Raw genomic sequence first — 22,103 nt, 5'->3', positions numbered from 1 at the left:
ATGTTAGGAACAATGAGCCAAACACAGAAAGTACATATTGTACACATTCATTTATATAAAGGTCAAGAACAGGCCAAAATCGCCTGTGATGTCAAAGTCCAGATCATGGTCATTGCTGGGGGAGGGGTGGGCAGTGGCATGATGGGTAACCCTGAGGTTCTGGTTAACTTTCTGTTTCTTGACCTGGGGGTGTTGGTCACTGGTACGTCCACTTTGTAAAACTTCATGGAACTGTCGGTTAGGATTTATAAGTCTTACTTGCTAATAAAAATTTTATTTAAAAAGTTGTGCTACACGTAGGTTAAAAAGTATCTGCCCCGTGATGGAACTGTACCAACCACAGAGTTCTGCTGTTCCACCACTGGACGCAGAAAAATGTCAGGCCTTCTCCCTGACATTCCTTGCTTTTCCACCACACCTATATCTGACTTGGATCAAACATATCCATGGCCTCTTATCCAGTCTGGTCACTTAACTGGCAGTTTCTTCATAACCTGGCATTAATAGGCCTTACTACACAACAAGCTTATGCAGAACTTGGTCTGGGACTCTGTGGGCTTGGTACTTTGGGTATCTTGGACACCAGGCCTTCTGAAACTGTGCGTATGGCATAAACACTACAAGTTTATGTCTGTGGGTACTTCTTATCCCATATCAAGCCATATTTCCCACCCCCTCTATTTTCCAAGGGGGTGTCCACCGTCTGGAGTCAGTGGAAGAATATAATGAGCTGATGGTGCGCCACGGAGACCCCCGGGCCAGGATGCTGGAGGTCTCCCGAGATGGCCGGAAGCACTCCCTGCCCCAGCTGCTGGACTCCGGAGCATCGCAGGTCAGTCCTGGGCCACGGGGTGTCTCACTCAGTCACAGCCACAGTTGCTTAGTTAGAGAGCAGGGTTACCAGCCTCTGGGTCCCCAGGCTTTCTTCTTCTTCTTCTCCTAACACATGGTCTACTGTGTGAAGAAGAACCTTCCATCTGTGTGGGCCATGAGCATCTGGGGCCAGAGAGATAGTAGAGACAGTAGAGAGAGGGAGGTCCACCCAGAGAGACTGGAAGGAAGAACCCTAATAGGTGAAAAAAGTTAGAAAAGAAAGAGAACCTCCATTGCATCTCAGCCTCTCATTCCCCCTGCTGCTGTGGATTTTGGAACTAAAAGTCACTTTCAACTGCCAGGAGACAATGGCGTCTCACAGTCTGTGGTGAACCACCATCGCTTATTTAATAGGCGCATCGGGTGTCAGCATAACAACTGTGGGGCTGGGGTCTGCTCGAGCCTGTGCCATGCCTGGGGCCTACCTACTCCATGGTGACAACTCACACAGCCAGGGTCAGGACGGGCTGCCCAGAGCGGTGAAGTAGCTGGTTGTTAATATTCCAAGCCTGTCCCCTCAGAGCACTGGGCTCCGTGACCCTGTGTGGGGGCTCCTCCCCAACTGTAGTATCCCCAACCTACTAGAAACTGGGTAGACGGTCTCACAACTGAGTTGGCGGCAGGCTCAGTTTCTAGGGAACTTGTGGGGTTCTTTGAGTCCTGGTCCCATGGGCCAGAGGACAGTAATGGAGACATTGGCATTGTATCCCCAGGCCGACGATGAAGCAGAGCTGGAGGAGGAGGGATAGCACCAAGGACACCCTAAGTGCCTAGAGACTCGCAGATGGTATTCTTACGGTCTTGGATCAGGTGTTCTAGGTTGAGCCCTTACTTTTTGTGTGTTATGACCATTTTGCAGCTGTGACAACTGAATCTCAAAGAGGTTAATTATTTCACTCAAGGTGATTTGCCAGAGTCTCTTTTGTTTAAAAGTGCATGAATACAGGTGGCTATATATCAGGGTCAAGTATTTCTCTTGCTTCTGTTGCTTTTTACCTGAACCAGGAAAAAAATAGAAGTGTTCATGTTTCAGAGCCAGTTACTGATCAGGGTCTTTTGTATTGCATTCACCCAAAGGGGAGTGAGGCACTGAGAAAGAGCAGCAAGAAAGAATTGCATAGAGCTGAGCATTGTGGCACACACCTGTAATCCCAGCAGCTCGGGAGGCAGAGGAAGGAAGATTGCTAGTTCAAAGCCAGCCTCAGCAACTTATTGAGGCCCTAAGCAACTCAGCAAGACCCTGTCTCTAAATAAAATATTTTAAAAGCCTGGGGAGGGCTGGGGTTGTGGCTCAATGGTTAAGCACCTCTGGGTTCAATCCCCAGTACCAAAAAAAAAGAATTGCGTAGGATCTGTTAAAGCTCATCCAGACCTACAACTAGGGACAGACGGATCTGTGGCCTGGTCAGAATGATCCCATCGGACCCACTGAGAAAGAGAAAGACCAGAAAGCGGTAGGAGAGAAACAGGTCAGGCTCTTTTAGTGTGGAAGATGAGAGAAAACGGTTACTACCATCAGGGTCACAGATCTAGCATTAAGGTGGTAATTTCATAACTGACTTGTTAGGCGACCTGACCAGATTTATAGTCCAAGAAAGGTTCATTTCTAATCGATCTCCAGAAATCAGGAAACTTGTGCTAGTAAAGAAAGAAAAGAATTTTTCCTTCTTCAGATGTCCTTCCTCTTGATTCCTTATTTTCTGCCCGCAGGATTCACCTTTCTTTTTATTCGGTTTTCTCCTTCCACTAAAAAGTATCGTTACCTGGAGCTGAGTTATCCAATGACACTGCCCACATGGTTGGAAGTGCTTTGTATCTGTACTGTCCAAGATGGTAGCCACGTGTGACTACTGAGCACATGAAAAGTGGCTAGTGAGACCAGGGAGTGAATTTTTAATCTTAGCTCACTTTATTTTAAATATAGACAGCCAGTGGTGGCAGGTGATGACCGTATTAGGCAACACAGGTCTTGAAAATGGAAGGGGACCCCTGAAACTCTTGGAGAGACCCATGAAGTGGGCAGGCTTTGATTCTCACTGGTTCCCAAAGGGACATGGAAGAAGGTAGTGCTGAAGATTGGTCATCAGCAGAAGAATTCCCTGGTCAGGTCACACGGAGATCTCTTTATTTGAGGGTTGGAAGCCAATAGGCTGTATCTGGTGCCTCTGCAATGGTTTCAGTAAAAGGGTAGCGACCTTGCCAAGCCCACCACATCGTTTATTTAATGAGCCCAAGTCTGGGAGGCCCACATTACTGGCAGGTATTTTGTAAAACTACACAGTATAATTTTCTAAGCTGCCAGGAATACAAAAATATTTTTGGGGGACATCTCATTTCTATCTTGGAGGGTAGCATATGCGAATGAAGGATAAAAAGCTATTTTGTGATATCTCTTTTCTCATTAAATATGAAATGATTTTTGGGGGCTTGTGCTAGAATATCTGGGTCATTTAAAGCATTTATTATTTTAAGAAGAATAACAAGGAGCTAGAGTGCAAGAGTGTGTTAGCCAGAGTCACTTAATCTCTTGTTTATATTGTAAATCGTGCACCTGGCTAACACACGGGAATATCATGGGTGAGGGACATGAAAAGGGGATTGAGATTTGAGCTGCTGAGTGCCAGGAAGGGAAAGTGGGGCTTATGGGAAAATATCTTATTTTCCAAATGTGAGGGATTAGATCTTAAGCGGCTGCCGTCTCTCCGCGGGATGTTTTATGTGGAATAAGTTGTCTGGGTTTGTGGTTTGCGCTTTATAAGAAACAAGGGCTCGCTGAGTTTTTGAATGAGTGAATTAAAATGGTGAGAGACTTTCTAACCATGACTGTGAAGTCGGGATTCAGAAGGGGGGATTTCTGAGGAGGGACTGACCCTGGGCAGTCATCCTGTATCTTTGAGGCCTCTTGGTTCCTAGTTCCTGACTTCATTCCAACACTGCAGTCTGTGGAACGTGGCCAAGAAAGAACACAAGGTGCTCGTGGGCTCCAAGCAATTCTTTTTATTTTTTTCTTTTTAAATTTTTGGAGTTGTAGGACAGAATACCTTTATTTTGTTTGTTTATTTATATGTGGTACTGAGGATCGAACCCAGTGCCTCACACATGCTAGGTGAGCACTCTGCCACTGAGCTACAACTGTAGCATCTCTCTTTATGAGGGAGAACACCTGGCTGTCTGTTATGGCAGAGGTTTCTTTAAGCCACTGAACCAGGGGATGCACCCCAGGGAACTTGCTGTCCAACACAAAAGACAACTGAGATTTTCCAAGTTTTGGTGATATATTTGCATACCAGAGCCCACGGCAGGATGAGTGAGATTATGTCTGGTTTTGTCATATGCTTGTAGGAATACCACATTGTGAAGAAATCCACCCGCTCCCTAAGCACCACCCATGTGGAATCTCCCTGGAGACTCATTCGCCCGTCTGTTATCTCCATCATAGGCCTGTACAAAGAAAAAGGCAAGGTGAGCTCTTCCCACAGTCTGTTTTGCCCTCTAGGTGGTACCATCTACTTCTTAAATGGCTAATTTTAATTTTATTTTTATTATTTTTATATGAAATTAAAAGTAACAAGTATAAGGAAGGATAGACCACGTGGCCTTCATGTGGTTTCTCTGGCATTGTTTCCTGTGGACCTCAGAGTGTGAGACAGTCATACCCTCTTTGCCCTTGTGTTGTGAGGAGTCACCAGTGCCCAGCTGCTAGGGAAGAATCCAGGGTGGAATGAATGACCCCCAACCACTTTTGTTTGTGTGTTTTGAGAACTGAGTCCATGACCCCTAATTTTTACCTCCTTTGAAAGAAATGCAGAACCAGTTTTGCTTCAGGGAATACTTCCCATGTCCTTCCAGTGAATTTCTTGGCATTACCACTATCAAGGAATTATATGAACAATTTACTATTCAACAACTATCAAAATATCCACTTTGATGTTATATAAAGTGGAAACACTGAACCAAAAGGGAAAAAAAAGTATGGCCTTGCATAGTGTGAAATGACTCTCAAGCTATCCAGTTGATACATATGAAATCGGCTTTTTTTTTGGGGGGGGGTACTGAGAATTGATTCCAGGGGTGTTTAACTACTTAGCCACATTCTTGGCCCTTTTTTATATTTTAGAAACAGGGTCTCACTCATTTGCTAAGTGCCTCAATAAGTTGCTGAGGCTGGCTTTGAACTCACAATCCTCCTGCCTTGGCCTCTCAAGCTGCGGAGATTACAGGCATGTGCCACCATGCCCAGTGAAACTGGCATTTTAGGAGGTCAAAAATTGTCAAATATTAGCAGGTTCATGTGTTTCAACCTATGATTTTCTCCCTTTAATGTAATGCATAGCTAGTGCAATGCAAACAGATATGAGAAGTGACATTTATAAATTCAGACTTGTCACTTGACATAGTGACAAGTCTGAATTTGTAAATTCAAACTTGAATTTACAGCTAATTGACTGGCTTAACACTGAGCCTGATTAGAAAGGACACCTCAGTTGAATACTAGGTAGGAGAGATGCCCTTGGTTAAGTACTGCAACAGGAAAGATGTCTTTAATTAAGTACTGTGATGTCTACCTGACTCCCATCTGCTTTGAATGTAGGGCCTTGGCTTTAGCATTGCTGGAGGTCGAGACTGCATTCGAGGCCAGATGGGGATTTTTGTTAAGACCATTTTTCCAAATGGATCAGCTGCAGAAGACGGAAGACTTAAGGAAGGTAGGAGAACACATCTTGGTGATCTGCCAAGACACTGAGCTTTGATCCCATGAGAATCTGCCCCTTTCAGAAAATGGAGCCAATGGCCCGCAGCTGAGGTCAGGGGCATGAGAGTCCTGTAGACCAGCACCTCCTCATTGTGATCTTGAGCAGTTGTGTAATCTGAGCTTTCCTTTCCCAGTGGTGAACTTGGAATGTTAATACCTGCCTTGAAGGATTGTTGTGAGAATTAAAAGAGACATACTCAAAGTGGCTTGATATGTGCATTGGGGACCACAAGTGCTTATTTTGTCCACCTGGTCCGTGGTCCTTCATTGTGTTCCTTGTCTGTACTGTTCCTGAGAGTTCAGTCCGTTCTCACCTTGGGGCTAGTGTGAAAATAGAGAACCTAATCTTTAGTTGCCATTTACTATCCTGCTGTTGAAATCAACCATCATGTAGTTTGGTTCCTAAATGAACATCTTTTACAATTCTCTCTAGCATCTACCATTTTGCAACACAAAAATAACACTAAACAAGGGCTTTTGAATGCAAGTTAGAGTAATATTGAGGTGCCAAGTTTTACCTTGAGAACAAAATTTTTAAATGCTTCAGTACATCTTATGTCTTGTAATGCTTTAAACATTTACTATACATTTCCATATATTTCAATTATTTCATTAACTGTATTACAAGCCTATCGAGTTGGCATTTTGGACTGATCATACAAGTGAGGAAACTAACACTCGGGAATGTTAAGCGACTAAGATTTTGTCCCACCCTTAGTAATGATAGCAGTGAAATTCAAATCCATTTTTCTGATCCCAAGTTCAATTCTCCCCACCTTACTACCCAAGATTAACTCATTTCTTCCTTCTTGAACATGATACTTCAAAAAACAAGATTTGAATACACCAAAATTTCCTTTGTATACAGACATACTACAAGCTGCTTTTAATAAAGGTAGAATCTTCCTATGCATGTTTGCATATTTGTATATTTGCCACAGAATATTATTCTGGATTAAGACTATTTTTTCTTTTTATTGGTTCATTTTTGTTATACATAACTTAGGATTCATTTTGACATAATTATAAAAGCATGGAATGTAATTCATTCTAATTCAGTCCCCAGTACTTTCCCTCTCCCTTCCCTCCTCCCTCCCCCCTTCCCTTGCCTCTGTGCCTCTGATCTTTCTGCTATTGTTTTATAGTTTTGTTTTGTTTTTTAATTAGTGTCTTGTGGATGTACTCAATGGTGAGATTCACTGTGAAATATTTATATACAAACATAGGAAAGTTAGCTCCAATTCATTCCACTGTTTTTTCTCATCCCAACCCTTGTTCCCTTCCCTTCAATCCTGCCCCCACCCCTTTTGTTGGCAAGGATGTGGGAGGAAAAAGGTACACTCATACATTGTTGGTGGGACTGCAAATTAGTGCAAGTGCACTGGAAAGCAGTAAGGAGATTCCTCAAAAAAACTAGGAACAACCATTTGACTCAGCTATCGCACTCCTCAGTATTTATCCAAAGGATTTAAAGTCAGCATGCACAGTGATGTAACCACATCAATGTTTATAGCAGCACAGTTCCCCAACAGCCAAACTATAGAGCCAACGTAAAGTCTTCTACAGATGAACGGATAAAGAAGAATTCATAAAGAAAAACTTTATGGCATTTGCTGGTAAATGGATGGGACGGGAGACTATCATGCTAAGTAAAATAAGCCAGACTCGGAAAGTCGAAGGTTGAATATTTTCTCTGATAGTCAGAAGCTAATCCAAAATAAAGGGAGAAAGTTTAAAAAAAGAAAGACTATCTACTTTCATAAAGCACATTAACAAATTCTGAACATATTTTAAATAACATTCACCAAATTGTCAATCATAATTTTCCCTCCCTTATTATTATTCATCTTTCATGAAAGATTAAATCAGAATTTTTCTAGATATCTTCGAAAATGAACTGCTCTGACTCTTCAGTTCATTTGACCCAAATTGTAGCCACTGCTGTATTTTACTGATTTACTTTTTTTTTTTTTTTTTTTTTGGTGGTGGTGGTCCTGGGGATTGAACCCAGAGCCTTGTGTATGTGAGGCAAATACTCTACCAACTGAGCTATCCCCAGCCCCTCTCCTTTCTTTTAAGGTAGAAAAACCATAAAGCCTATACTAACAACAAGATGTGGCCAGGCTTAGTACTCCTAGGGCAAAACATTTATTTCTCTCTCTTGGAGGAAGGGTTAACACCCAGGTGGTGTTTATGTCTAGTTTCAGAACAATGTAAAATTATCATGTGTTTATTGGATTGAAAGACATCCTTCAAGACTGTTTTCTTTTTTCATATGTGTTCCTTTATAAGAAATGTAAGTCATCAGAACAGATTTTCAATCTGTTGAGTGATGTGCCTCTTAAAAACTTTTGTATAAATTTTAAGAGCATGAGAAATCATGTTAATGTTTCTATTACTTTTCCCATATAGACAAGACCTCAAAACCTTATCTACAGAATTCCTTTTTTTTTTTTTTTCTGTGATTGTAAATGGACAGAAGGCCTTTTTTTGTTTGTTTGTTTTTATGTGGCACCAAGGATCAAACCCAGTGCCTCACTCATGGTAGGCAAGCACCCTGCCACTGAGCTACAGCCCCAGCCCCTACAGATTGAATCGTACACACAGTATACTTCTAGGATTGGCTATCTGTGAGAGGTGAAATGTGTGTTCCCAAGTTGGTTGGCACTTTCTCTTAGGTATACAAATCTCCCTTCCCTACTGGCACACGAAGTTCATCTGTGCTCTCTGGGGCTTCTTCAGAGTGTTTTTGATGAACTGGCATTCAGAAAAAAACAAAAAACAGCCCCCGTCATAAGAGTTCATACCAGAAATGAGTTCTTACAAATCGACAAGGATGACCAGGGTCTTTTGGATTCCCAGCAGACACTACCCACAGCTTGAAAAATGACCTGCCCTTCTCTCCTTAGTGTTGGAGATTGGAGTAGCTTTAGAAGGCCAAGAGGCAAGCAAGCATGTGCAGGCCCATGCCTCACCATCAGACATCACCTTAGAGTTATCTGACATCACCCTACAGTTACCTCTGAGACAGAAGCCTACAGTCGCTTGCTAGCCTGATGGTAGAGAACCTGGAACTGCATCAATAAGACCAGACATCTACACTATTTCTGAAAGCCAGGCTGCCGTTTCCCAATAATATCTCAGCAAGTTTTTTGACTCTATTATTGAAAATATTTTTCATACACTGTGGATTTGGGGAGCTTGTCTCTCAGCAAATACAGGAGTGGCTTCTCAAATGTTGTGTGTGCACATGCTTCATTGCCAGTCTTTAAAAATGACTGTGAGGAAACCCTTGCAACTTTATATTTGCAATTTGATTCTAAACATAGGATATGTTGTCAAACTTGACAATGACTAAAATAATAATAATAATAAGAAGAAGAAGAAGAAGAAGAAGATCTTGTGATGTTTTCATTGAAGACTGGAATACAGAATTACTGCAAAAGAAAATGAATTTTCATTAACTGTCCCATTTTTGTGACATGCCTGGGAGTGAACTGTAACAATAAAAGTTACTTTATAAAGTAGCAAATCAAGGACCATATTCTGTCTCATTCTAGCACAAACCATGCACTTAGATTCCAGTAAATCAAAGCTTAATGTTAATGTGATTCTTATTTTATGTCACTAGGTGATGAAATTCTAGATGTCAATGGAATACCAATTAAGGGCTTGACGTTTCAAGAAGCTATTCATACCTTTAAGGTAACACCATACCTGTTGATTGATCTCCTTTGTCCTCTTTCTTCTTCCTTTATTTCCTTCTGGTGTGGGTTGGATGAAATGTTTTCCCCCCTTTGCCCTAAAAAACAGTCTGATTGTTTGAGGCCACCTTCTTTCTTGTTTTTGCAGCAAATACGGAGCGGGCTGTTTGTCTTAACAGTTCGCACCAAGTTACTGAGCCCCAGCCTCACACCCTGCTCGACCCCCACACACATGAGCAGATCGAGCTCCCCAAACTTCAACACCAGTGGGGGAACCTCAGTGGGAGCCTCTGATGAAGGCAGCTCTTCATCCCTGGGTCGGAAGGCCCCTGGACCCAAGGACAGAATTGTCATGGAGGTCACTCTCAACAAAGGTGATTCTAGCTGTTCCTCCCTTCCACTGGGTTCTCTTGATAACAATTTAAAATCTCTTCTTACATTAAGTGTTTCTAAGTTTCCTTGGAATTGTTCCTTTGGGACCATTTGCTATCAACAACAGACAGTGTTCTCTAAGTGGACAGGGGAATCAAAAGTAGAGATTTCAGTCATTTTACAAGTGAGGAGAAGTTACCCATAGCAGAAACTCTCTGAGCTCTCCCCAGATGAATCACTGTGAATCAGAGACTCATGTTAAAACAAAATTACTGAGTAGCTTAAGTCTAGGGTTTATATATAAAATTTCAAAAAACTAAAGATTATAGTTAAGAATACAGTTAACACCAGTAACTAGAAGTTATGGGTGATCACCAAATCTTACTGCCTTTCATCTTTGTTTGCTTTTCTTCCCTACCTATGGAAATATGATCAGCAATTAAATAACCAAGAGATACATTGCTTAAAAAGAGGCAACAAAAGCCTAAAAGTGTGTACATCTAGAATAAAAATGTTACTGATGCTCTGCCTATTTCCAAAAACAGATTTGAGCCAGCCTTAGACTAAGCAGAGAATAGACACTTGGATAAAAGAAAAGCAGGATATACATTCTGATTCTGACCCAAAACTAAATGCTTACCTTCTGAATGTATGTTAGTACAGTTGCAAATAAGTTAACTTCTTTTCCGGTTACTGTGTGATTTTTGCTTTTGTTTTCTTTGAATTATGCCTCTCACAGAGCCAAGGGTTGGACTAGGCATCGGTGCTTGCTGCTTGGCTTTGGAAAACAGTCCTCCAGGCATCTACATTCACAGCCTTGCCCCAGGCTCAGTGGCCAAGATGGAGAGCAACCTGAGGTGGGTGGTGCCCCTGAGAGGAGAGGGTTCTGGCCTGTTTGTGAATATGTGAATGCACACACATATCTGCTGTGCTACATTCCTTTGTAGAATTATACATCTTTGAATTATTTCCAGTAATATAGCCAAGACTACCATTCATAGCCTCTCTGAAGACAAAAAGCTGACATAAATGAAGTGTGGCTGAATCTGAGAACTCTGGATCTTGGTTTCCCTGTCTGTTCTGTTCTATTTGGACTCAGAAGTTTAGTTTTTGAATCCTGACAAAACACAGCTCTCTACAGATATCTCTGATTATCTCAATATATTCTTTCACTTTTATATTCACTTATACAAAATTCAGACAAGGTACCGGAACTGCTCACAGTGGTCCAGAATCACTGGATGCAAAAGAATCTTGAAATCATCCCCTTGAATGGGAGGCCTTTCTTGTTATTATCTCTTGAACTTTTTCCATTGCTTTCATTCCTGTGTGAGCGGTGATGTCTAGGTGCCTGTGGTCTGAGATCATGGAGCGTCTGATTTCTTAATCCAGGTAGTTGAGTTGTATCATGAGTATTCTGTTTATACAAGAGATGTCTAGGTGTTCCATTAGACAGGAATTGCAGTGGGTTGGTGCCCGCCTTCACAGGAATGTACACGCACTGCACAAAGCACTCTGCAAACAGTACCACCTCTCTCCCCTATAAGCTAAGACCTTCAGCAGTTGAAGAATTGTCACAACGGCATTCCTTGAGGTTGCCATTTTAGGGCCCTGTTAATAGGTGATATTATATTTTTAGTTAATCTTCACAGTGAATTTTCATATTTTAAAAAAACTTAGTAAATCATCCAAAGTACATTAAAGAAAATATACTTTTAGAACCAAGGAAAAAAGAAAAAAAAATCCTTTAATGACATCCCAAGATGATGTTTCTTTCTTGAATGGTTCCATATGTCTGGAGGCTGCCAAATGAACATTCTTCAAACCCCATGTAAAGAGTCTTTGTTCTCTCTTACTGAGTTCTCTCCCTATAATTTCAAGTGGGCAACTTGTCCCCAATTTCTCATTTTTTCAAATTTGAAACGTTTTTACAAATTCCTGGGTAACCTTTGAGCTCCAGATATTTCCTCCTTAAATTATATTACAATAATCATTTCAAGATGGTGGGAAGAAAGAAGAAACTGATGGTGGTCGAGAGCCTGTCACATGATGATCAAGAGGCAAACAGAGCTGAGTTAGTTCAACATAGTGTGACATCTGGGTGACCTACTGAGCCTGTAGCCTTACCTACATAATGGAGCAATAGTTATACCTTTTCAAAGCATTGCTACATAAATTTCTTGCTATAGGGCCTGGCATGCAGGATATGCTTAAAAAATAGTAGCCTTCCTTGTTTCCTTGTTAACTATGTTATTTAGCTTTATTACTTCTGAAAATGATATGGATAATTGCCTTTGCCAGTTGAAAATCGTACATGTTTATATGAATGTATTGCTTTTTTTTTTTTTTTTAAGATGGGTGCAGAAACCTTTGTTTTCTTTGCTGGATCCCCACCATCTTTATAAATCACTGAATTTTTGTACCTTTGTCATGACTGATTTGTTTTTCATGGGCCTGGAGATAGAACCCAGCCCTCATGCATGCTAGGCAAGTACTCTACCACTGAGCTACATCTCCAATCCTCATGACCATAATTTTTTTTCTTCTTCTTTTTTTTTTTTTTTTTTTTTTTGGTACTGGGGATTGAACCTAGGGACACTTAACCCTTGATCCATATCCCCAAGTCTTTTCTTTTTTTGTTTTTTTTGTTTTTTTGTTTTTTTTGAAATAAGGTGTCACTACGTTGCTTAGGGACTTGCTAAATTGCTGAGGCTGGCTTTGAATTTGTGATCTGCCTCAGCTTCCCAAATTGAGAGATTACAGGTGTGTGCCACTGCACCTAGCTCATGACTATAATTTTAAAGCAAAAACACAACATCTTTATTTTCATCTGTCTGTATTCTTACAAGTGCATGTGTAGGTTCATGTGTGGTATGTTTTGGCAGCATGTATGTTTATAAATGTGTTTATATATTGTCTACATTGTACCACACAGTTCTATAAATATTAAATACCATGCAACAAAAAAACACACAACTTTTCTCTCAGAATCACAAAAGTTAGGAGGTTTTTAACTAAAAATGAGAAAATTAACTGGTTGTAACTGAGAGGAGTTAATAAATGTAATATTAAACTATAATTATGTTTTAGAGTGCAAACATGTTTGCTTAAGTTTTCCAAGTCTCTTTGAGAGCTACACCCTTAGTCTGAATAAACTAAATGAAATGATAGCTATTCAGTGACTACGTAGGACACTTCCAAATAAGATAAAATATTAAAATAATCATTGCTAAATCTAGGTTTGCATTTATCCACCTTTGGCTTTGTTACAGGTGTAAAAAAGATGCTAAAAGATGGTGGTCATGGTACAATTAGGAACACACAAATTTAGGCCTAATAGAAAAAAAAATATGTATGCAAAGATGAAAGGATGATATTTACTTCTTGAAAGTATTCAGAAAAGATTTCATGATAAATCTCTCATAGAAGGAAGACTTCTTGTCTTTTAAAATGCTGATTTTTACCACAAACTGTTGACTATGTCGTCCTCCCTAGCCGCGGAGACCAAATCCTGGAAGTGAACTCAGTCAACGTTCGCCATGCAGCTTTGAGCAAAGTGCACGCCATCTTGAGCAAATGCCCCCCAGGACCTGTCCGCCTGGTCATCGGCCGGCACCCTAATCCTAAGGTGAAGTGTTCCATTCTACTCTGAGCATGGGAAGGTGGCTTAGCCATTTGTCCAGCAGTAGTGACTCATATTCCTAGACTGACACTAAGTATGATGCTAACTAATTGGTTTTTAAAGTAGGTTCAGTGAACTTTAAACTTTTTTGAAGAAATGAGAATGTGACAAAATGGAAATAGTATGAAATTACATTTCTATAATAGTTGGAACAATGATTATTCAGAATGTAATTTAAACTTGAACGATATCCTTAATTCACTTATACCAATGACTGTTTTTGCATTTCTGTAGGATGTCTAGAATACAGAGTTTTTCAAGGACAAATGTCTTTTAGATTTGAAGAGAAAGGTTTCCTTCTTAATGCTCATTTAGTTGTTTGTTGGGTCAAAAAACTACCTATTTATTCTGTCAAGTGACTGTCTCACACAACTGAAAGAAATGAAAGTAAGATGAAATCTGGCTTTGCAAACCAATTGCTTCCTTGCAAATATTTGTGGATTTTGCTTCCATCAAAGAAAATGAGAGAGCACAGCATTTCAAATAAACCATAGTGGAGAAGTTGTTAAGTGTATTCAGTATTGCAGAAGATCCTATTTTCTGTCCAGTGGACCCAGACTAAATTTTTAAGTTCATCATTGTGTCTTTTCCACTAACTACTACCACAGATGTTCTCAAACCAACCTATGCAGCATGTGTTAGTCAGCTTTCTATCACTGTGACAAAATACCTGAGAAAATCAACTTAGAGGAAGAAAACATTTCAATCCATGATCAACTGGCTACATTGTTTCTGGGCCTGTGGTGAAGCAAAACATTGTGATTGGAAGGCTGTGGCAGAAGAAAGCTGCTTAGCTCATGCAGCCGGGAAGCAGAGAGAGAAAGAGCACAATAAAGGGATGGAGGACAAGATATACTATAGGGCACAATACCAATGACCCCCTTCCTCCAACTAGGCCCCACATCTTACATTTCTACCACTTCTCAATAATGCCATCACATTATTAATCCATCAGTGGATTAATCCACTGATGAAATCAGAGCCCTCATGATCCAATCACTTCCCAAACTTTCCACCTGTGTACACTGCTGCATTGGGGACCAAACCTTTAACATATGAGTCTTAAACACTTCATATCCAAACCCTAACACAGCGTAAATACATACTGAAGTTCTCCCAGACATTTAGCATATATTCACATTATCCAGCGCTGGTTTTGCCTGTTCTGCTGAAGACACAGTCTGAAAGTGGGGAGTCTTTTCTTGGCATATCTCATGAAAGCAGCCCCAAAGAAGAGAACAGGAACCATGTGCAATGTGGAGTCAGTAGCACATGCAGATCACTGCAGCTCAGTCCATTTTCTGGTAGTAATGATGCCCACGTAGTTTTCTATTGAGAATGAACCATTAAATGACCTTTTCTTGGTTCCAAGGTCTACTTAATTAGGAAAGAGGAAAGATCTAACACTAGTAGCTCAGCTGTAAGTACCAGCAGCCTGTGTAAACCTGATACCAAACAGAAGAGGCAGAGTTCCTGACAGACCCTGTGGGTGAGCTGGAATGGGTGTGGAGGCTGGAAGCAGGCAGGAGGCCAAGCATCCAATTAGTGGAGCAGACAGCCTGACCTTCCCTGTCTCCACGCTGCCCGTGTGATCCGATCCTCATCAATCCCTGTCCTATGTCAAATTCATTATCTAACGTTTATTGTACTTCCACTGTTAACATGCCGGAGCTGCACAGAGGAGTTAGAATGTATCCCAAGTCCAGAAACTTATATTCTTAATCTGAAGGTGTTCTTAACCTGAAGTCTGTGGACCTTTCCTGGAACTTTACGAATGACATAATTTGGGAACATATTTACATTTGTGGATGAAGTCAACAGGTTGCATCAAATTCTCAGTCATTTATGACCCCTGAAAATGTTAAGGTGTTAAACAGATGAAAAAGGAGACCCAGCTTAAAGAGAGGCCTCTTCCTCTGTCCAGGTCATCCTTGGCCTGCACAGATACTCTGTCAATAAGACCAAAGAGTCCATTAATTTTTTTTTCAACAGCAGCATCACATTGTTGATCCATACTGAACTTACAGATAATTGTAACCCATAAATCATTAGTCTCTGCTATTTGGTTCCATCTCTTCTGTAATTCCATAGTTGCTTATAATTTTTTCAAGTTAACCACAGGACCCTTCAGCAACTTCCACTCAATCCACTTAGAGCACCATTTTTGGTTGTTTTGAGTCCATGACATAAAAACATTTTAAAGTTAGTTTGCCCCTAATATTACAATCAGATCCTATTTAGCAAAATCTACACCTTTCCTTTAAACAACTCAAAATGTCCATTAAGAACATTGGAACCCCACGTCTATAATATTAAAAATATTATAATTGAATAATATTACAAATTATATCATTTGTAATATTATTCAATTATATCCTGAATGGTCCCAGGCTACCAATGTTTGATGGATTTGTATGCCACTGTAAGAGTAAGAAGTCTGTTCCAAAGGATCTTGTGGGTTCTCTCATGGGCCACATCTGATATTTCTTGACAGCATCATTTGTAAATTCTCAGTGATGCTCCTGGGTTGAGCTGGTGCTTCCCAGTGCACATAAGTGCTATTGAGCTATAACTCTATGCCTCCATCTGGGGGGTGCAGCAGCAATAACAATGCTAGGAATAAGGTGGCCCTTGAATGATTCAAAGGCAACTGCCTTTGCACATTGTGTTCTGTTACCTATATGCATTCTCAGAAATGTCTTGCATCAAAAATATTTAGTATCATTAATATAAAACCAGGTCCTCCTTCTACTTTTTTCCTCCTTCCCATCTTTCTCCTGTCTCTTCTGTGATCCTGATACATTCTTTAAGAATCTGCTCTACTTTTTAGAATCTCTCCACTGCTGTCCCCATGGCTCTCTCTGGGTCAATTTTAACACCATTTTGACTCACAGTTACAGAGAGAACAGTTCTCAGCTCCTTTCTCCAGGGTCTCCACTTGGGTTCTGTCACCCCCATCATCTCTTCCACCTCAGGAAACAGACCAGTCAGTAGTCGGCTGTGGCTGACCTAATGCATCCCTTGGCAACATTAGAGAAAATTAAGTTTTCAGTGGTTTGCAGTCATTGGCTTCAAGGCATGACTGACTTCAAAATCCTTCCAGCATAACATGGGCCATGATTTGTTCAAGAGACCATTCATCTCGACCCCAAAACATTTGCCTATTTGCCAACACAATCAAAAGTCAAGATAGTGTTTCAGTGCAAAGCATAAGAATCCTGATAGACTGATGGTCCGAGAGTCTGTTGGACACAGGTCAATTTGTGCTTCTAGTCACAGTAAAATGGGCTTTCTGTGATAGTGTGGAGATGTGTCCGGCAGAACCACATTTCAGTATTTGACTGGATTTCACGTTTCTTCCTAGGTAAACATGGTGTTCTTGGTTGTAACACCATACTATATTTTTCTTTTGGTCAAGATTCTGTTTTATGTTCAATGTATTCTTTATACCACTTATCCCAGCATTTCATGCCAACAGAACATTTTGATACTGAATGTATGTGCTCCCTTAGTTTTTGTGTTGTTCCAAGAGAAATACCACAAGGATTTTCTTTTTCTTCGGTTTCTCATCATGTCTGGTGCAGCAGTTGCCCAATTAGGATATTTGAACCTTCCAGGTCTAGACAGGCTAAAATCTGGACCTGCTAGGGTAGCAGCTTCTAGCTTAGGTTAAGTAGAAAAAAGTAACAGAAATCCATTTTTCTCCCACTCCGAAAAACTGTTGTAAATATTGAAAGCCCAGTATTAAGAAAAATAGCAAGCACTGTTTAAGCTCATATTTTCCCTGGCTCATTTGTACAAAATTCTTCTTGTTCAGGGGTGGGGGTGGTGGAAGTATATATATGCCTGTGTGTATGTATACATGTTTTATTTCTTGTGGCACCTACTATAAATTATTACATAAAGGCCGTGATGTGATTATGATTTATCTATCTGAAATGTAATGCTGAATCCTATAGAGAAATATTTATAATTATTAAGACAAGTCACTATACTGATGCAAATATTTACTTATGCCATATGTTATTTTAGTGCACAAAATTACCACTCTAAGTTTGAAGTATTCTTACCTTTAAAAAAAGAAACTATAAGTTTTCTAATTGAAATGGTATCATAGTTCAGTATATGTCATGCTTTAAAAATATCTTCCCATGAATAATGACAAGGAGAAAAACTGATAGAAAAAAAAGAATTCCATAAATCTATAATAATACTAACAAATATAGAAGGAATAGAAAAGTTACAAAATAGTTGATTCAGTTACAAAATAGTTGGTCATAATTGATTCAGGCAAGAATAATCGATAACACTAAAATCGTGGGGTAAAAATAAATTGAGGAGCAGGGTATCTACAGTCTCAAACTGTTTCCTCACAGATTACTCATTAATGACATTCCAGTGGAAAAATCTGTCAAGTTGCATCTTAACCAAACAAATTCAAGTTATCATCACCATTTAAGAGACACATTGACCCTTAGTGCCTCTGTAAGTGCTGAGAAGGAAACTTTTTGTAGTTTTTCTGCCAAAAAAAAAAAAAAAAATTAAAAGCATAATCTGAATCTAAGCATGAGGAAACTATCAGACAGATCCCAATTGAGGGTTTGGGTTGGCCTGGGTTTCTTCCAAAATATCTGTATCGTGAAAGACAAAGAAAAGCTCATAACAATTTCTGATTAAGAAAGACTAAAGATGCGCAACAGCTCAAATGGATTATGTTCTGAATTGCCAGAAACGATTTTTCTGTAAAGCACTCTTATGCAGAGAAGCTGATCCATGATGGTCCCACACAGGTTTGAAACAAGAAGAGCTTGCACCAGGATGTAAACCAGTTACCTCACTGTACATGCCATTTGGTTCAGTTGACATTTTTCCCCTTGGCAAGACTTCGTTGATGAAGCAAGCCGGGTTCTAATTTGCATTCCAGATTACAGTCTTTATGTCACCACAGGTTGGTGTCAGACTTTCTGTGAACTAGTTGCAACCCACAGATACACTCAGAGTAGGTCTTCTGAAATTAGGATGGTATCGGAACAGTTTGACAGAAATTGGAATATGACATGTAAATTAAAGAGTCATCTGGGATGAATTTCCTGAATCAGACAATAGTATCATGGTTTTCTGAGAGAAAGTCCTTATTTTTAGGAGTTACCCATTAAAATATTTACAAGTGAAAGATCATAAAGTCTACAACTTGCGTTTGGTTTAACAAAAAGTTGTGACTCTGTGTGCATTCACATGCATGCATACAAAGAGAGGGCATATACATAAATGTGGCAAGTTGTTAAAAATTAGTGAATCAAGGTGAAGAATGTACTATTCTTGTGCTGGTCTTCATTTTTTGTAGGCTTAAAATTGTTTAAAAGAAAAAATTGGATTGAGTGTTCTAGAAAGAGAAGATGCAGTCATGGCATGGTACCTGAGCTTGGGAAGTTGAAGGTCTTATTATACATTCATTCTTTGAAACAACCCACTAACCCAACTGTACTTACTGTCCAGAGTTATTGCTTCAGAGGATGGTCATAATCTTTGACCATGTGATTTGCCTTTTTTATCTGCATTCAACTTGGACTCTGGTCTCAGCTACTTTTATTGGGAGAAAATAAATAAATAAAACCATCTAATTTGTGCTTTCTGCTGAAAATCAGGTTTCCGAGCAGGAAATGGATGAAGTGATAGCACGCAGCACTTATCAGGAGAGCAAAGAGGCCAGTTCCTCTCCTGGCTTAGGTACTGTAATTGCACATTTTCATTCAACATTCAGAAGAGTGTCTCATTAAGTTCACCCAGGGGGCGCTCCCCAGTGCAATAGTATTGGATTCTGTAATTATCAGGGTTGGTGAAAGTAGCTGTCAGAGAGAACTAGTGCTTTCTCTTAGTTGGTACTTTTTCTTTCCACAGTTATTTAATGTGCTTCATTAAAGATCTAATCATGCATGCTTCTTGTACTACTCTCAAATACTTTGCAAAAGTGAGTTAACAGCATTTCATGTATTTATACACGATTCATCCAAAATGCTGTAGATGAAAGTAAGATGATACCAAAATATGAGTAATTTGATAGATGCAGCGTATTACTCATCTAAAAGCCTGAGATTTCTTTATATGAATTTAAAAAGTTTTAATGTACAGAGAGTAACAGAGGCAGCAAAAATCATGATCTGTAAGTGGAAAAAAGTTCAAGCGGAGAAGGAGTGGCCAGGAGTTTCATATGAATTTAGAACATTGTCTTGCATTTTAAAACTAATGTTTCCTGTAGCATGGAAACCTAAAGAGACTCTTCAAACATTTCTGAGCTGGAGATTTTACTGATGTTCAGATTGATGTCCCAGAGGGAAAAGGAACTGAAATATGAGTTACTGGTTGTCAGAGAAAAAGTAAGGCATAATATTTTTTGGCAACCATGAAATACCCTGATTATTTACATCCATAATTAATATATTTGAAGTGGACTCAGCCATAATAGACTCTTTATTCAACCATTCAATTATTCTGACCTGCCTGAAAGCTGCAGTCTCTTAATCCCAACATTTCACTCTATCAGTTAGAAAAGATTTTATTAAGCATGATCCATATGCCCTAAATCGCTTTTGCTTGTGGCATAGAATTTTAAATCTAAATGCTGAGCTTTTCATCCTTTAGTTAAAAATTAAAATAGATATCCATCCCTCTCCCTAGTTCTTTCCTAAGTTTCTTGAATGATGTTCATTTGTCCATTCATCCTTCAACCCATTCAGCAGATACCAATGAACACTTACTAGACAGCAGGTGCAATGCCCAGCTCTGGGGGTCCAACCAGTCAACCTCTCTGCTGTACCAATTGTGAAATAGTCAAGCAAGGCAGATGAGATACATCCACTCATCACTAAAATTTCCTATGTATCTGGAAATGGAGGTGTGTTGTCTAAAAGACTTTGAAAATTCAGAGAAAGAAATTACTTCTAACTGGGGTCATTATGGAAGGAGGTAACATTGGAGTCAGGGCTCAGATCATGAGCAGAGTCTTGGGAAGTAGGATGGGGTGAGTCAGGGACCCAGGTAGACTGTACGCATCTACCTATGTGCACAGTCCCTCTGTACCCTGGCAGCAAAGGGAGCTTTTGTTTAATATGCTTGGTGCCTCCTTTTCTAGTTAAGTGTGTGAGCCTCTTAGTGATTTGAACTTCATCGTTTTGACAATACGGTGAATTCTTCCCCATGCAGGTACTCCCTTGAAGAGCCCCTCTCTTGCCAAAAAGGTGAGTCAAGACATGTTACTACCTACCCTGCTCAGCGGGACTCTAACCAGGAGCCCCTAAGTCAAGCCAGAGTGCCCAGCACATATTTCTGCCCATGAGTCCTTTATGTCACTTTTTACAGGAAATAGCAACCATGCTAATTTGAGAACAAATCCCCAAGTGTGTTTTTCACTTATTAAATATTCATCCAGGAAAAGAGTAGAGCAATAAAATTAAAGAACCAGAACTGCAGTTTTTAAAGTAGTTTTTTAAAAAACTGCTCCATATTAAAGCAGGCCTGAGTTTTGGGGGACCTGTGACTTTAAGGAAATGGTGGAACATCTCTAAATCCCACTCGATCTGGGCGCAGAGTTCTCCCCACCCCCAATCAACTGGCTGGGCCCGTTGGCTTGGGATTTCATTCTGTGTTCTTATCCCTTCCTCCAGTGTGTTTCCTGGGATGGTTGATAAACTACTGCTGTGGCTTTCATGATCATTGCCAAAAATGTGACCACCACCACCCCCAAACCTCTAAAACCAGGGTCTGGCAACAGCAGTCACCTTTTTATTCTGTAATCGTTAATTTAGCCATTCTGAAAAGTAAATGGAGATGGGCGTTTACTATCACAGCTGTTTTGAATGACCGTGGATTAGAACAAAGTGTTCTTGCAAAGATAGGAAGTAATTAGTTTCAAATAATCTGCTTCTGGTGCATTTTCTGAGAAAGCGGAGACATCCAGCATTTTCTTCTCCAACAGGACTCCCTTATTTCTGAATCTGAATTCTCCCAGTACTTTGCCCACGATGTCCAGGGCCCCTTGTCAGACTTCATGGTGGCCGGCTCTGAGGATGAGGATCACCCAGGAAGTAGCTGCAGTGCCTCCGAGGACGGCAGCCTGCCTCCCAGCTCCTCCAGTAAGCAGGAAGCCCCAGTGGGCCCTGGGCTCTGCATTCCAATAACCAAGTGCTAGTTTGCACCTCTCCACTGGAGGCTATGGTGGTTTAACTTCCCTGGTGCTAAAATGTGAATGGAGAACTGGAAAGCATGCCTCTGGATGAACAGAGGTCATCTTTCCACCCTGACTAAACACAGTTTACTCTTGGTAGATGCAGCCACTGTAATGATGGGCCACTCAAGTGGACAGTAAATGGGCTGAGTGCAGACTCCATTCCCAGGTGGGGAAGGTTGGCTACCCCATGATGCAGATGGAGGGACCTCAGGTGATGGAAAGGCCCAGGTATGGGGGACACATCATTGGATAATTCCTTCTAGAGAGGAATTATCCACAGCAGCATTTAGGTTGGACCCCAGCAACCTGTGAGACATCATGGAAATCAAAGAGTTACAAGTCTCTGTCTCCAGACAGCACACAGTCTACGTTAAATTATCCAGAGGGCTAGGGATAAAAGGGTGGGGGATACCAGAAGGAAAAGGGGAGCCATAGGCTGGCCATCCACTCTGAATAGAGCCTAAGACGTCATGTCACTTAAGCACGGTGTCCAGG

At 40.5% G+C, this 22,103-nt stretch overlaps 1 protein-coding gene across 14 annotated transcripts in view; it reads left to right on the top strand.

Moving 5' to 3' along the window:
- The window catches only part of Pdzd2 (PDZ domain containing 2), a 365,774-nt gene that overhangs the window by 312,666 nt on the left and 31,005 nt on the right, over positions 1-22,103 (top strand). For all 14 annotated transcript variants that reach the window (XM_058572097.1, XM_046422305.2, XM_058572096.1 and 11 more), the window contains 10 exons: positions 690-832; positions 4,216-4,335; positions 5,465-5,579; positions 9,258-9,331; positions 9,479-9,704; positions 10,442-10,559; positions 13,198-13,330; positions 19,030-19,111; positions 20,585-20,619; positions 21,357-21,513. In XM_058572097.1, the coding sequence (XP_058428080.1) occupies positions 690-832; positions 4,216-4,335; positions 5,465-5,579; positions 9,258-9,331; positions 9,479-9,704; positions 10,442-10,559; positions 13,198-13,330; positions 19,030-19,111; positions 20,585-20,619; positions 21,357-21,513 (1,203 nt within the window). The remainder of the gene's footprint in view (positions 1-689; positions 833-4,215; positions 4,336-5,464; positions 5,580-9,257; positions 9,332-9,478; positions 9,705-10,441; positions 10,560-13,197; positions 13,331-19,029; positions 19,112-20,584; positions 20,620-21,356; positions 21,514-22,103) is intronic.

This window comes from Marmota monax, unplaced genomic scaffold, assembly GCF_021218885.2.
Source record: "Marmota monax isolate L192 unplaced genomic scaffold, Marmota_monax_Labrador192_F-V1.1 WCK01_AAM20220418_F8-fsc00077, whole genome shotgun sequence".
NCBI lineage: Eukaryota > Metazoa > Chordata > Mammalia > Rodentia > Sciuridae > Marmota > Marmota monax.
The sequence above is the reverse complement of the archived record's forward strand: the minus strand, read 5'-3'. Positions and strand labels throughout refer to the sequence as shown.